A 16,894-nucleotide genomic window follows, 5' to 3' on the forward strand; every position below is an offset into this window, starting at 1 on the left:
CTAATCTGAAACCTTAGAAGAGAAGTGCTAAGTTTCATGCTTGCACAGTCTCTAAAAACTTTCCATTGGAAGAAGAACAAACCAGGAGAACCAGTGCTGAAATATGAAAGGAAGATTGGCTGTAAAGTTGAACCCAAGAAAATCTGCACTGACTAGTCTGAATCTGAACCCAAGTTTTCCAAAGCTCAGGAAAATCTAGATTCAGTGTTTCACTTTGACTCATTAGGAATTAAAAAAAAAGAGAAAAAAAAAGTTAGAATGTGAAGCACACTGTCAGGAGAGTTTGACTTTAATTCAGTGCCCCAAAGCAAAGGCCATGCCTGAGAGCCACACAATCCACAGGTGGATCCAAATTTCCCTAAAATTCAGTGAGCTCCTAGGCATCTGGGTTGGATCCAAGTCTCTCTCTGTTTTCTCAGTGATTGTGGGGATGGTGCTTCCTTTTCCCCGTGGGCTGGAGAAGAGAGACCTGGCACTTGGAAGCACCTCAGACTGAGTGCTTGTCTGCACATGGAGGCAACAATTCACCAAGCTGGAAGCTGCAGAAGTGTGAGGCAAGTAAAATCACCTGGTGTTTGTCTGAGGCCAGAAGGCTGCGTTTGCTCTGTTCCTACCATTTGCCAAAGGGACAGGTGATCTTTAACAGTCTTATTTGCATTCACTGCAGGGGAGGCATCCACTTTGCCCTACCTGAACGAGGTGGCAGTTTTCCAAGCTCTGTGCTTATTTTGCGTCAAACAGAGCAAGTTGAAGCTCCTGTTCTCCACTACACAGACAGCCGTGCACAAAGGCTGTATGTTTGGTTATGTTATAGTCTAACTTATCCAACTGGTGAGGAAGGACAGAATGTTGTGGCCTGTTTTCTATACAAGCAGCCCTACCTTTTGCATTAAGGAGAGGTGAGGGCTACTTCATGTTACTTCTCTTTTCCCGGTTTATGTTAAATCTTCCACAATTGCTTGGAGAAATCAAATGCAAAGAGCCCACCTAGCCCCCCAAATGTGACTCAGCCCTGAACTCACTCTCCCACATGCAAGGCTTTCTCTGACGTGTAAGGAGGGGCTGCTGGTTTCTCTTACCTCAATGAGCGACCCATCTGACTGTATGATGCGGATGACCATCACCATAGGGATGCAGATCATGGAGGAAAGGGCAAGAACCCAGCCCAGGCCGATTGCCCAGTCAGGGTATGTGTAGACCTTGTTGTAGGTCAGTGGCTTGTACTTGGCCAAAGAAAAGATAAAGCACCCCTGTTGATAAGAAAGGAAAATTAAGTGAGGCTCGAAAAATGTTCAAAGCAGCATGGCCCTGATGCTATCACTGGCCCTAAGGAAGACAGGCAGAAAAAGACAGAGCTGACAGATACAATATGTATTTTAAACCAATAGGGGCATTATTTTTCAATTTAAATTATTAAAAAAGCATCTAACATCTGCTGGTAAGTAAACCGTTGCTTGACAATAGGGTGTTAAACGATGGTGCTGAACAGCTGCAGTACATTGTGTGTCCTTTTTCAGAGCTCAAACACTTGCTGTACATTGCAAGGAGCTTACTGGGATGTCCTTTCCAGCAAAGGAAATACTCCACAACGAGTGTCTGCCTCAGATGGGCAGTCCTGCCTCAGGACTTTTTGTTAAAATGGCCTAGTGGTTCTATTACTTAAATCAGAGACTGCTCTTTGGAGTGAGTTTTTTGTGTCACAAATGTAATACTTCGTCAATCTTAAGAAAAATCCACTCAAATGTAGACAACTACAATTTGTGTGAGCACAGCAGAGAGCTGTCACATTAACAGCTAACATCCGAGAATATATCACGCCTTCAGCAGCTCTTTGCAAATTGGTCTCTGAATGGAACAGCCTTCACTTAAAGAGAAGCATTAAGAAGAGGCTCAAAGCTGCCACATGGAAGACTTGAAACAGCTTGTGTCAGTACTCACCACACAAAGAACTGGTGTGATCACAATCCAGCTCCACTTCATCCAGGGACCAGGTCTGTATCCAATCATATCCTCAATGGCATCATAAATATTATCAGCGCCTGTAAGAGATAGTGAGCATAGTTATCACAGTATAAAAGCCACCTAAGAACTGCAGAATTACAGCTGCCTTCCTAGGCACCCCAAGGGGTATTTAAAGGGCAGACAAGGGTGTCAGACATATTTCTTACATTGCCACAGCTGTGAAATTCAAGATTTTTTCCTTCAGAAGCCCATTATTTAGATGCAGGAGCACAATGCTTATCCCTCCTGCCCCTGTCATGCACACACTTCTCTCCCCAAAGTCTCACTGAACTTGCCAGGGGAATCGTCACAGGAAGGACACAATAGCAAATGGTACATCCTGCTTCTACAGAAATTTGACTGATGTAAAATGAAGGCTTGGTTTATTTTGCTTTTTTAAGAAGATGGAGTACAAGTAGAATCAGGGAAAAGACCAGTGATAAACAGCAAACATTTTCTGATCATTCCTAAGCTACCATCTCAGGCAACAATGGAAACTACTGTCACTTTGGTACTCAGCCTCACCTAAAAATAACAGGACAGAATACACTCTTCTGTCAGCTTTCTTTTTGTATTTTCTATTTAGTTGGCTTGGCCCTTGCAGACATTGCAGCTTTGAAAGGAAATTCTCTGAGACAAGCACAAATTTTCATGGCTGGCCAGACTTTCAACTCTCATCTCTAAACTTAACACATGCAAATGCTTAATTGTGCTTTTATTAATTAGCAATAGAAAAACACTCATTTTTGTGTGGAAAAACACTGGAGGCTGGCTTCATCCCAGATGCAATTTTATCTCCAAGTGGTCAGTGCAAATTTATATTAATGGCATGTCTCTGCTGCTGGGAAGATGATTCAGGGATGGCTGATGATTAAACGTTTGGCTAGCAAAATTGTCACTAACTCATCCAAAAGTATCAGATGAAAGGGTTCTCACTTACCATAAACCCAGGCTACAGCAATACATTCAAAGAATGCAACCCACAAAAGGCATACACCACTAGCTGCATAGTAGTCAAAGAGTTGAAAAACATACATGCCACCCTGTAAAAGAGAGACACAATTTATTAGGATCCATCGGGAAAAAGACCTCAATACGTCAGGCCCAGCTCTCAGTAAAATCTATGAGCATATTTTAGTGACTGCTGCCTAACAAGCAGAAATATCAAGCAAGTAGGTAAGGTAAATACCTGGCAGTACCTTCCCCAGGGAATATGCTTGTTTACTATAGGAAACATTCTAAACAAGATGGTGATTAAACAGAATTAAGCCATTTAGTATAATCTACTGAGACACTTAAGTCTTTCCTTCTTAAAAGTATTTTAGGATAGGCATTTATAGCAACAAATGACGTAAAGAAACAGTAGGCCTTTTAACATTAGCACCTCCAAAATACTACAAATGCCGAGTAGAAGAACTTATTTCATTGGGATCTTTCTAATTCTATTTATTTACACTATACTGCTAGGCAGTTTGCTCTCACTACATTGAACCGTGCATACCTGCATTTTTACTTGAAAAAATAAGTTTGTTAGGCACCTCTGTTGAAGGTGCTATTTCAGTACTTACAGTCATCCTCTTCCAGTTGTTTTTAACATGTTGCTTTAATTTTATTTTGAAAATAACACAACAGTGCAGCTACTAGAACATATTCCTGTCTGATTTATACCAGAATAAATCTAGGGATATTTACTCGATTCAAATCTGTGTAGCTAAGACAAAATATGCACTGGATAGATTTTTAATCTGCTTTACTGAAGCTTCCCTATGTGTTTCATCATTTAGAACCAGTTGTTAATATTCATACTCACGTTGATTAGTACTTAGATCAGAATGAAATTAATGAGAATTCATTTCTCTGTTCCTCAGACTGAAAAGGGGAGGATATGTAGCTCCCTTTCAAAATGTTTTCAGATCTAGGGATGAAAGATACTCTGTAGATCTGAAGAGCACAGTTCCTCTGAGTGGCTAATTCTGTGCAGTCTGATTCATAGCTAAAATAGGTCTAAAAAATGGCTAAAAAAAAGGCAATTTTCAGCATTGCTGTTACCTACCTCAGTCACCATAGTTAGTCCCAGAAGATAGCTAAGGAAACATACTATAGCGATGAAGATTTCCCGTCGGTAACCCTTCCTTAGGAAGGATGGGTGCAGATCAACTAATGACGTGATCTGTCCTTCAACTTCAACAAACTAAAGGGAAAACGATAAAGAAATGTGAATTGAAAATTATCCGCCAAGCATTTTATCCTAGCTCGTAATTAAACAAATGCTCCACAGCATTTGTAACTGTACTCTGTGGCAAAATGCTGCTCTGAATAAATGAATTAGAAGCTATTCCTTTGTAACCCAGAGGTTAAAGTCTGGGGGTAGTTTTCAGTTTTGAATAAGCTTTCAGAATTGATGTTCATTTCCTAGCATCCTTGCAAACTACTAAAGGGGCTTTGTAAATTCAAGCCACAAGGATAAAGGAACTTAATTTGATGACAGGAAGGCACTTATGTGGCTTTTATGTTGTAGCTGTTCCAGATGAATACTTGATGTATGCTAGAAAAGAGGCAGAGAGAAAACACTCAAAAAGCCTAAGCTGCCCAAGCTAGGAGAGTACCTCTCAGTCTTTTTTTGATGTGCCAGAAAACCTCGCAGGTACTTTTTAGGTTAATTCCACAACTGGATATAATTCTATTCTTGGGTTAGCTAGAGAAAAATGCAGCCAAGGGAAAGCAGACTTTGATGTGAAATAGCAGCCCTTCTTGACTGAACTTGTCTTTTCTGAACCGGTGAGCGGAGTTCCTCTGGCTGAGGTTCTGGGGTACTTTGTCAACAATAAGGGATCTCTTGATACAGTTCCCATACAAAGGCTTGGTAAACTATTTGCATTGGTATAATAAAAACGAAGCCCTTAATAGGTTAACTAAAATCTTACTTTAACTAGCTTCATGATAATTGTATTTGTGCTAACTTGTCATTTGAAAACTACACGTAAGGTGTACAACCTGAGCTAATCAAATAACCAAATTTGAAAAAAAAGTTCAAAGTTTATTGACAACCCACTGAGAAAAGTGACTGCTGAACTCCCAACAATCAAATCTGAAGAAAAGATCATTCAGCTATTCTCCACTTTCCATCTGGCAAGGTACAAAAGCACTAAGTTTACTGAAGAAATGAGGATACCATGGAGAACCTAGGCTGCCTCTGTAGAAATGATCTTCAGTCTAAGTGGATCCATTATCTTACAACCGTTTACCATGGGCAGTCTATGAAATAGCATTATTTCAAGAATTTTTTCTTACCCTGTATCTATATTGCTTTTACAGTGCCCAGAAGTGCCCTTTAACAACTCTACCCTCTTTGACCACGGGCTGAAACACCTTTTTGGAAATACAGATTGTCCAGCAAATACTCCACCAGACTCTGGTGCCTTCTGTCTTGTTATTGTGACTTCTGAAAACTGGTTTTCCTTTTAAATGCAACCCTTTGGGCTGATTTGATCTTAGCCTGCTCTAGCATTCCAGAAACCTGCTCAACTACACTCCAAAAAAAACAGAGGGGTGGAGGAGAGAAATTAAGCGCTGCAGTTAGTTTTAATCATTCTACGCACTGAGCTTTTTAAAATTACTAGACAGCTTCCAATTTGCATAAGCACAGACTTGTTGAACCACAACACTGGGAACTTTTAAATTCACTTTGGAATGATTGAAAGTTGTTCACTAGAGTTCAAAGATAAGACATGAAAAGCAATTTAGGGCAAATGGAGTATCAAAAGTGTAAGAGACAACAACTGAGTAAAAATCCATTTATATATTTCCCTTCGTACAAGAAAGGATTTAGGCTAAATAAAAACTTCACTCTTAACAAGTGGGTGCTTATAATCATAGCTATTTTCCATTTGAGTGCAGAAAGCTGCCTGTTGCCCTGAAAACTTCAGCAGTTTTGAATGTGTAGTTACTGCATAACCCTTTGCCACATGCATTTCCTTGTAAGTGGACTTTCTAGAAATGATTTACAGGTTCTTTTGTGAAATTTAGTCCAACATTCCTATAAGCAACCAGTGGGAAAAGTAACATAACTTCTTGAACTAAACTTCCTTATTTTTCACATTCACTGATTAATAGCAGTGGGTGCTATGTAATTAGTACAGCTGGAAACTTTCTGAGATGGTTTCTGTCCCATTCAGAGGCACCGAATGCACACTGATGATGTGAAAGTCAGCAGGATCCCAAGCTCCTTGGCACCTCTGAGCCAGGGCCTTCTCCAAAGTAGGAAAGTACTGCACCCTCACCAAAATGGTGGTATTGGCGGACCAGACTGAGACTTGTATTTAGGCTAGGGAGAACTGTCCTAGTCTCGTGGATTCCATTAGCTTCTGATGACAAAGACTTGCTCAGCAACATCGTGCTGATTATCAGTCAAGTCACACATTCATGAAATGTAGCCCCGGCATCAAAGAGCAACACAAATTAATTCCTCTTAGGCAGTTAGAGGTATTCTCTTCTAGGATTCATGTCTCTCTAACCAGATTTGCCCAGTCAGCAGCACCAAGACCACTCCACATCTCTTACCCATTGGACTAACCTGGCTATCCAGTCCAAGCAACAGAAGCATAATAAAAAAAAGGATTGCCCAAAAGGTGGGCAGCGGCATCATGGACACAGCTTTGGGGTAAGCAATGAAGGCCAGGCCTGGACCTAGAGAAAGAGAAAATAGGAAAGGGGGAGGGGAAGGGAAGAGAAATAGTAAATACCAGCTCTTTGGTAAAGGTAGCCACCCTCAAATGCAGGAATGCCTGGTTCCGTTCAGATAAATCCAAACGCGGCTGGAAATACCAGAAGTGAAACAGTTTGGCTCTTTTATCTGAAAACGAAGCACGCATGACTACAGCAGAAACCACAGGCAAACCCCCGAGGCCATTACTAACTGATCACCAGTTTTAACATCTGTCTCAAACATGCCAGTAATGGAGGTGGTCCTACACCTGCCCACGTGGACACAGGACGGTTTTGGGGGTAGGGGGAGAAGGGGTGACCCAGGGGAATGGCAGAATCCCACTGCTAGCCCACGCAGTCACGATGAAGATGGTGATGATGAAACCCTTTTGCATGCAAGGAAGGGACTGTGCTCCAAAAATTCCCTGGGATCTTCACTAAAGCAACCACTGCCTCTCTCTGAATGCAAACTCCAAACCCAGCAAGGCTTTTCTAGAGTGGGGTTTGCACTCCTGGAGACAGCTCCTTTCCTTCTGCAAACCCTCACTGCTGCACTGAAGACTAGTCCTAGTTATATCAGCTGTGGTCCCTGAATAAAAAAAAAGCCTCCTGCTGTTATGAATTGCTGGTGTGTAAAATCTCTTCCCCACACTGGCACATTGTATGCCCCTATCCGGCCAGCCTAGTTAAACCTGCCGCAGTGACACTGAGTGTGGCCAACATCAGCCACAACTGCAACAGTCTGGGACCACCAGTGGGCTGGGACCCGTAGCCTGGCTTTTCTGCTCTGGAAACCAAAGGCGTTTGGGTGACTGCTCATCACTAGACTGGGTCCTCTCTGCGCCATGGGCTGGACGGCTTCTCACTCATACCCACACACCGAGCATACGTGCAGTGCTCTCGCACGCTGACCTGCAAAGGCGCTGTGCCTGGAGCCAAGTGCTATCAGCTATCGCTTCTGAGAGCTTCTAGCGAGAGAGAAGGAGCCCTCTCCAAGTGAGAGACAGGAACACGGGCAAGCTGGCATTTACGGCAGGCTCTCAAAGTGGCCGTAGAAATTTTGTGAATTCGAGGGCAGATTTAAATTCAGATTAAACCCGGGAATGCCTGGCTCAGCTTTTTGTTTTAAGGAGCCTTGAAGATCGGCATTTTCCAGGATTTTGAAGTGGATTCAAGTAATTTTCAACGGGAAAAGGAATTATTTTAACTGCTGCAGTGCGGGGCCAGGAATCTCATCTGTGATCTGTACAGAAAAATCTCTAATACTGCTCTTCCTACCTCCCACTTTTCCTTTCCAACAAGAAATATGGAAAAAGAAGCAAGAGAAAGAAGTAAGAAAAAGATGATTTTTTTTTCAAACTAAAGAAAACTTTAAGTCACTGAAAATATTTGAAGAGAAATAAATACAAATTAGCCAACAATCGAGCAACTAATTTTATTTAAAATGAAACACAACTAAGATTTTATATGACAGAAGATACCAAAAATTGGTGAATGTCTCAAATTTGTGAGGGGTTTGCTTTTTCCCCCTGATTCAGTGGGTACAGTAGGTCCTCCCTCAGGGAGAACTGCTACCAGATGGCATTTGCCATCTGTGCAGTTGATGAGACAGATGTAAAACTGCTCTCCTCAAAACTTGCTGTAATTCTCTACGCTTTGGCCACTGAAAGTGTCCTTGCACTGTGCTACTGTCAAAAAGCAAGTGTCCTTCCTAATCCCTATTCTAGCTTTGACTTTCCTTTGAAACTAAATGTTGAAATATAAAGAGAAAAAAGTCTATATGAAAGAAAATGTTCCTGGCATCCCCTTGAATGAACAGAAATAATTTAAAATCATATTTAATTTGAAACTCTGTGGCTCTGAAGGATGTTTTGCAAAAGTGAACGCTTGTGGCTGCTGATAAAAGCCAATTAGGACTGCCACGATCCTATCCCACTCACTGCCTAGGCACGGCGGGGGATGCACCCCAGGAGCTGAAAACTGCAGAGGCAGAAGCTGGGCAGGGTATCAGGAAGGCCAAGGCACTGTAGGCAGGCCTGCTTCATCTGAATTTGTTTGCAAATGGGATTTTTAAAAAGGCAGATCTTGTGCTGTTTTAACACTGATCATGTGGTAAAATATTCCAGTCAAACAGAAATTCAGTGCAGATTAAATTGGACTCACTAGGACTTTTCTTGTGCCTACACCGCTTTGCTTTCTCCCTTTAAAAGTATTTTGGGAAAAAATCAAGTGCTATTTATTAGAAGTCTGATTTCACTTGAAATTCAAATGGGATCTAATTTAACTCTTGTGTAAGCCTAGTAAAGCCAGTAGAAGCCAGCGGGAGCCACCCCTTGCTGACTGGAGGGTGGCCCGGGAACATTATTACAAGGCTGAATTTGGCACAGGTTAAAAGATGTGGCCATGAGATTCTTCTAGCAAATTTATTGATGTTCCCCTGGCTTGCAGGAGGGCACACAAGGGAATAACTGGTGTCATGCATAGATCAGGAGGGATTTAACTCTCCGGGCAGAGACAAAAGGAAGCAGTAGGCACTGGTCCTGGGGACAACGTCCTCTCCTCAGTGCTATGGCCAAGCAGCAGTGCCTCTGCTTGCCTTTGTTCTGACCCAGGGGAGTGGTTCTGACTTTGTGTCATGAGAAGACAAAAAGAAAAGGCCAAAAAAAGAGGCTCAAACACCTGCTCAGTATCTCTGTGCTGAGAAGTCAGCTCCAGCTGCTGGATGGGGCAGCAGTGACAGTGAGAGCTTTCTCCACGGCCCCACATGGGTCCTTGGATGCCTGTCCCAGCAGGACCAAGTGGTCTGCAGTGGCTCTGCACTTGATCTCTGCTGAGGGAGGCAGTGAGGAAGGCCATGGGAAGTGGTTTGGATAATTTGAGTAATGCTTACTGTCAAGTAAAAATCTAGTTTAGGATTTAGCTAAAGACCAGCCAATGATGGGCAACCCACTGAACTGCTGAGATGGTTGCAAAGCCTGGCCACTAGCAATAGGGCTTAACTGAAATAAACTAGAAAATCTGAAGGAATTGACAACAAAATATGCAAGAAACCAAAAGCTAAGTGTGGAAGCTAATCAGTGCCCTCATTGTCCCAGCTATAAAACTGGGATTATGATATCAATCTCCTTTGAAAAATACTTTTTGAGCTGTTGATGAAAAAATGCTATGTAAACACTAAGTTCATTAGTTAATTTGCATTTAAACACTACTTAATAATGCAGTGTTACTATAAAATTGTTTAATTCTTAAAAATGCCAAGCAACAGGAACATAGCTGACTGTTTATCAGAGATGTAATTAATCAAAATTAGAATAAATATTGACCAGAAAAAAAAGAAAAACGATGTGTAAATACTTAAAAATGCTACTGTTGGAATTGATCCACCTAGATAGGAAAAAATGGGGCTATTTATGATTCATTCAATGAGATTATTCCTTGCATCCTGTTTTCAAACAAAGCAATCAACTTCTGATCAAAATAAGCATTGTGGCCAAGAGCGTTAACTAATTGCACTTGCGAGAGGTATGCCAATTGCAGCCACCCAAGAATCCAGCGGTGCCACCAATGTCATTGGTTTTTCATTAGCTTTTGTGAAGTGAGATATTTTTCTTAAAGATTTAACTCCCGGAGTCGTATGATTAGAAGTTATATATAGACTTTTCCTTTTTAAGAGCAAGTTCCCAGAGAAAAGCTTTGAAATAATATGCAGGTGAATTAAAATTGCTCAAAAAATCAGAAAGAATTGCCAAAAGTGCATTCAAATGACATGATTATTATTTGAATCTCATTAGCTTTAAGACTGCCTCACAGCTGTTGAGGCCTGATTCTTTTTTTTTTGAGTGGTAATTCTGATCTAACCTGCCTGTTCTATGTGAAAATACCTGCCCTCATGGACGAGACATCCACAGAAGAAAAATATCATCTATTCTGTCTTAGATGCATTCACATACTATGAGGATTTAGCCTTCTTCAGCTGCATGTGCATAGTTAAACATTAATGGGAAGAACACTTCGGAAATAAGGGAAAAATAAAAGAGTATATCCAGTTTCAAAATGGACTTCTCACAATTATATAAACCTCATCCTGAAGCTACAGAGGACAAGTGCAAGACTGCAACAGCTAGAGTTACTGTGGATGAAATGGTCCACAGAGCCCAGGAGTTCTCCAGCTCCTCTGCTTTTCAGTGAGACTTGGGAATACATGTATGTCCCTTCAAAAGGCCAAAATAATATTCCCACTGCAGCGCTCTGCTGTGAGCAAGCAAAACTAAGCTATAAAAAATATATAAATACTGGCTATTTGCATTGAATGAAAATAAAGGTAGTGTGAGAAGAAGGGCGGAATAAATTTTCAAGTCATAGATAATGGACCCTAGATAATGGTGTGGTTATCATAACTCTAATCTCAACCCAAATGGATTAGCGCACTATGAAATGTGTTCACTGCCCTGTTAATCAAGAGAGAGTAAGTAATACAACCCCGCTAACCGTCACTGCTCTATATGAAAGCCCAAATCAACAATGTGCTTATTTTTCTGGAGATTATGGGAAATCTTGTTCTGTTTTTATTGCTTAGATGTTAGCTGATTGAGTCTGCAGAACTTTGCTCACACGCTAGGCGGCAGTGCCCACCACCACTGCCACCAATACCATCGTACCTGACTCTGCCACATCAGCAATGTTCACCCCTTGCTCTTGTGCCATGAAGCCCAGGACGGAAAAAATTGCGAAGCCAGACACAAAACTGGTACCACTGTTCAGGCATCCCAGCAGCAAACAGTCCCTAAGTCACACATATGTCATGGAGCAAGTTAATTAAAAAAAAATTAACCCATTGTCCCTACTTTATTTACATCATTTAGCTAAAACACTAAACCCCCTTGGATGGAAACTTGCCTATAGCAGTTGTATTTGTACTTGTTGTAGCTCCCCAGGGAAGTCATTGCTCCTAAGCAGATTGCATATGAGAAGAAGATTTGTGTCCCTGCATCTATCCAGACCTAAAGGGAAAGACAGAAAGACTGTTATTAACAGCATCGTTGCACTCCAACACTCAAGACAAACACAGAGTTCAAACTATGCAATATCAACAAAATAATTGCTTCCATTGAGGGTGATAGCTACAGGATCAGGGAGGGAGGGAAAGAGAACATCACATTTGCAAATTTGGCTTTTGAAGGGAAAAGAGAATTGTTAGCATCAAGAGCCCACGAGAACATCAATTCTTCAATAGTTCCTGTATTCCCTCCCCAGAGATGCTTAGTATTTCTAGTCTCTTAGTCACTCAGCTGATCCTTCCTGTTGGCGCAACAATAACTGTGTTTCAGTGCAATAGGAAATACAGAAGTATTTATAAAATTTCTCATTTCTGTTTTTACTCATTTCAGTTGGAATAAGCTGACAGTCACTAAACTGAGGATGCGAACAGCTTGAGAAACACTTTCTTTTACTTAGTTTGTTTATTTTCTTAACTTTCTGGTTGTTTTTGTAACTGTTTAAATGCAAGATAAAAAGCCATAGGGGTGTGGGGAAAACAAGCAAAATACAATGTACTTTATAAGATGTGTATCTGACCTTGGTCTCATGATTCTTTCTCCTGATTATATTTAAAAAAAACATATACAGAATCGAATAACATTACACTATGAACTTCTAGCTTAGTAAAAACATAGAAAGACAGCAAAATGCATCCACCGAATTCCATCTGTACACTTCTTTCTGTTAATGCAAGCTTGCTAACATCATTAGAAACCTCCAAGGAATCTGAATAACCGAGAATCAAGACTGTAGACCATTATCTCCTCCCTCCCACCATTGCTTTCCAGCACCTTCCTGACTGGTATCTCCTTGGAGATGACGCTTTTGCTAGACTGTGGGAAGGGGTCTGCCAGCTCACACAAATCTCCTTTAAACTATCAACTAATACTATGGATTTAGGGCTAATAGTAGATTGTAAAAGTGATAGAGTCCCATAAGATATGATGCATTCATAAAATATAATGTTTCCTATAAAGAGGGTATCATGTATAGAGGGCAAGATGAGAATAACAAGATTTCCACAATGTTTCTTTCAATTACACTTTTCCTACTTCAGTTATTATTACCATTGAAGTTTTATTTTAATCAAATACTCAGTAGTAAGAAATAGCAAAAAAAGACATTATTCTGTCTCATTGTGATCATCATTTCATTATTTTCAAGGATCCCTAGTTTTCTTCCTTTTTTTTTTTTAATTTCTCACATATCACTATTGGCCAAAGTGATGCTAGGCTGCTGAAATGCCCCATATTTGCACTCTGTGAAAATAGACAGGAATCTTTACCTAATCATGTCCTATAAAGAAAGAGTAAGCCCATCTCCCACTACCCAAGGGTAAGCAAACTATATTTCCTGCCCCTCCAAAAGCATTTGTTTCCACCTTAGCACGGGTTGTCATTTTTCTATTATTTCATTCACTTCTTTCCCAATCTCCTCCTACTGAGGAGTGGGAACTAGGTGACACTGGTACTCACAGTTGTTGTTTGTTGTTCCATCTGTGAAGCTCACGTTTCTCTCCTTTGAAACTAAAGACTATCCTCATTAAAAAATGCATCTCCCTTACCTTACCAACAAGAAAGCTGAGATTGTATAACAGGACAGAGTCTACAGCCTCAGAATCCTTTGACACAAAAAAAAATACACACGCATACACACACATACATACACGTGAAAAGATGCATTAACACATATAACAGTGACCTTCTCAAGCAGATCTCTGGAAAATATAACCCAACATTAATATTCATGCTATATTTGGACCTCTAAGGACAATGGAAAAAATCTATTGCCATTACATCACCACCATCACCCTCCACCGTCCCCCTTTGTACAGGAAATCATCCCGCTCCCCACTCCTGGTTCTGTACCTGTGGGTCAGCTAACCGTGAGATATCAGGATAAAGATAAAACTTGATGCCTTCTGCAGCTCCAGGCAGGGTCACACCACGGATGAGCAGAACAAGCAGCATGACGAATGGGAACGTGGCAGTGATGTACACTACCTGGCAATACAAAGAAATTGTAGGTTTAGTCTGTGGCAGTCAATGCTACACCTCCAGAATCAAAAGAGATCGAGTGACAGGAATTCAAAGCCCACTCGTGCCTAAAAGGGACCTGACCTGAGTTTCCGTGCCTTGGGAGGTATGCTGAATTTAATGGCTTCTCCCACCTGCAGTTTTTCCCTTGGTTCCTTCTGAGCCAACGCAGTGTATTGCTTTATGCAGGGAGAAAATGCAGGTTCGTTCATTCATCCTGACCCCCTCTGGGATTTTATATCTCACAACCTTCACTAGAAATTCTGTCTTTACCCTATTTGTTCTCCCCATGTTGCAAGTGCACCTTGCCTGTGAAGCTGAAGGGATTCCCTGGCTGAAGGTGTCTGAAGCATCACCTCATTCTTTATTTGAACCTCAAAACTGCAAAGTGGCTTGCAAGCCTATCCGCAAACAGTGCTGAGACTTCCCCAGCACCCACCCTGGGACAGCCAGAAATTTTGCTGCATGGGGGATCATCAATACAGAGACTACTTTTCTTTTTCTTCAGCTGCATCGCTCTGCTGCTAACTCTCTGCCTTGCTACCACCCCTACAGGCACTTTTATGAGGGACTTCATTCAGAGATGAAGGTAATTTGGTCCATGCTCCCACATCTCCCTTCCCATCAGCTTGAACACATTAAGTGCTTCAGGTTGGCATCAGCCTCAACAGTGGTAATTTCCAGTCCCATAACTTTATTCTTGCCCTTGTTGCCTATTCAGCAACATCATTATTGTAAACTAAGGACCTATTCATCCCGTTTTGAGAATATGTCTTCATTATCTTTAACCTCTATTCCCACTTTCTTTGAATAACAGCCTGCTTCTTTTCTTCTTGTTATCTTCTCATTCATTTGATGAAAGAGCCCTTTGCTTTAATCTCTAGCATGAGAGCTGATTTAGTTTGCATTTGGACAGTTCTATCTTTAGACTCACACTTTTTGACCTCTAACATCTTGTTTTCTTTGCTCATCAGTGCTTTCTCTCATTTTTTATATAACTGTTGTGTTACAGTCAAGATCCACTACAGTCCAAGAAAGGACTTTTCTCATGGAATCAGATGATCATCCCAGGTAATTACAGTTTGCTGCCTTGAGTTAAAATGTATTTTTGTTTTCCAGAATTTGTTTAGCTACAGCAAAGCTCCCGGGATGCACCATTTTTCTTTTTAAGTGTGTCCTCTGAGAGTAACCAGGAGAACTCAAAGTCTGCATTGCCATAATAATTCATGGAGCCGGACTGATTCTGTAAAGTGAAAGGTAACCTTTTTATAGGCCCTTTTTAATCGTCCCTTTGAAATCTTTGTATATTTTCCACTCAGAAATAATATGCATTACACATCAGCCCAGTTTCACCAAAAGCTGATGGATAAAAGGGGGTATTCTGTGCCTTCTAATTTCTTAATATAATCCAGGCCTATGATAAATCAGAGTTTCTTATGAGAAAAGTAAGCCCATACGTATTCACAAGAGTACGCAGCATTTACAAAGTGGCCTTTGCCCTCCAGGTAAGGATTCTTGTGTAACACTGGAGGAATTTTTTGAGATCAAGCAGATTATTCAAAGCATAAGCACAACTATTATTTTTCTTCATGATTTTGTGTTTATTTGTCCAACATGCTACTATGAGATTTAAAAACTTTTTTTTTTCCCCGCTCTCCAAAAAGCCATTAACACACTCGAAAGCAGGGAAGTGCTATAAACAATGATCTACTAAAGTAAACTAGACTTCTCAAATAATTCGAGCCCTCCATTAGAGTTTACAGTTTACTTTTGTTTGACCCCAAAGTTAATGGAGTCAACCGGAGATTTTCCAATGGTTTTGCTGGGCTTTGGCTCCACACCCTATGAGCTCAGACCCTGTGGAAAGGAGGCAGTGAACTCGTACTGCCCACCTTGCCTTTCAAAAAGACAATTTTAACTGATTTTAACAGACCTGTTTTCAACCTGTTGCATTCACAGCAACCTGAAAAAAAATGTGCCGTGGGGAACTTGGGAAATCTGTCAGAGCCACCTTAACCTTTACTGAGCAGAAACCAGGCTCACAAAAACTACTGCAGCAGCGTGTGCTTCCACTCTGCTTTGGTGGGAGATTTATCGTGTTCACCTTTCCTATACAACTTACACCACCACCTCATCGGGTCACATCAATCAGCGGGAGCAGAGAAGCAAACATTTTTGTCAACGTATACTTTAGAGGTGTGGGAGCTTTTCTTTGGGGCAGAACTGGTGGGAATCCAGAACAAAGCACCAGCATGATTTTATGAGGCTCCATGATAAAATCACAGAAAGCAAGACAGAAATGACAGTAAAACAAGTAGTTTAGTCAACAGTGGAACTAATGAGGACTGGTTTCCCAAAGAGTTTTGTCTCCTGGTTGATTCTGCAGCATGTAACAAGGTAAAACTGCTAAATGGTGCTTTTTCTCCAGCTGAGGCGTTCACATTTGCTCTCTCCTCCTGAATTCTCTGGTGTCTAATAAAAGATGAGTTCACACTCTGGCTTTCTCTCAGCTGAGACACTAACAGAGTCGCTCCCTTCTACCTAGCTGACCAGAAACTGTGGAACTTCCTATCCTGAGGCCTGTCTATCTCTGCTAGATTTATCTGAAACACCACCTCAACCAACAGGTTTGAAAGTTAAGTGAGGCACTTATGCAATGGCTTCAAAAGCCTTTTCTCATGAAACTAGGTTTAAAAGCACTACTGCATGCAAGGGGATAACATCATGCTTGAAATTGTTTAGTGACTCGCTAAGATTTGCTATAATTTGTTTCTTGCACTGGTGTAAGATGAGGTTCAGGAACTGAACTGTTATCCTTTAGAGAAAAATATGACTCTAAATAGCACACGGTAAACCTAAATCAAAAAAGAATATCCAGGATCTCTGTTAAGGACAGTGTTTCTAAACAAGTACCTAAGTTTAGTCTTCTAAGTCTGCACAGAAATCTTCAGTAAGTGAGTGGCATTTCAAAAATGCTATGCATCCAGCATCTTCCACTGACTTAAACATCCCTACCACAGCTATGTTAACATCCACCCTGTTATGATGAGAATGAACTTGGCTGGTGTGAGAGCACGAGCACGGAGTGTAGAGCACTACACATTGTAAGCCTAAGC

The 16,894-nt window shown here is 41.1% G+C and overlaps 1 protein-coding gene across 6 annotated transcripts in view; it reads right to left on the bottom strand.

Moving 5' to 3' along the window:
- Positions 1-16,894, bottom strand: part of SLC6A6 (solute carrier family 6 member 6) — a 57,277-nt gene that overhangs the window by 7,041 nt on the left and 33,342 nt on the right. For all 6 annotated transcript variants that reach the window (XM_048070304.2, XM_048070318.2, XM_048070300.2 and 3 more), the window contains 8 exons: positions 13,611-13,745; positions 11,602-11,705; positions 11,364-11,488; positions 6,575-6,687; positions 4,055-4,192; positions 2,942-3,044; positions 1,939-2,039; positions 1,080-1,250 (listed from right to left, as the gene is read on the bottom strand). In XM_048070304.2, coding sequence (XP_047926261.1) covers positions 1,080-1,250; positions 1,939-2,039; positions 2,942-3,044; positions 4,055-4,192; positions 6,575-6,687; positions 11,364-11,488; positions 11,602-11,705; positions 13,611-13,745 — 990 coding nt within the window. The remainder of the gene's footprint in view (positions 1-1,079; positions 1,251-1,938; positions 2,040-2,941; positions 3,045-4,054; positions 4,193-6,574; positions 6,688-11,363; positions 11,489-11,601; positions 11,706-13,610; positions 13,746-16,894) is intronic.

This window comes from Anser cygnoides, chromosome 10 (assembly GCF_040182565.1).
Source record: "Anser cygnoides isolate HZ-2024a breed goose chromosome 10, Taihu_goose_T2T_genome, whole genome shotgun sequence".
Taxonomy (NCBI): Eukaryota; Metazoa; Chordata; class Aves; order Anseriformes; family Anatidae; genus Anser; species Anser cygnoides.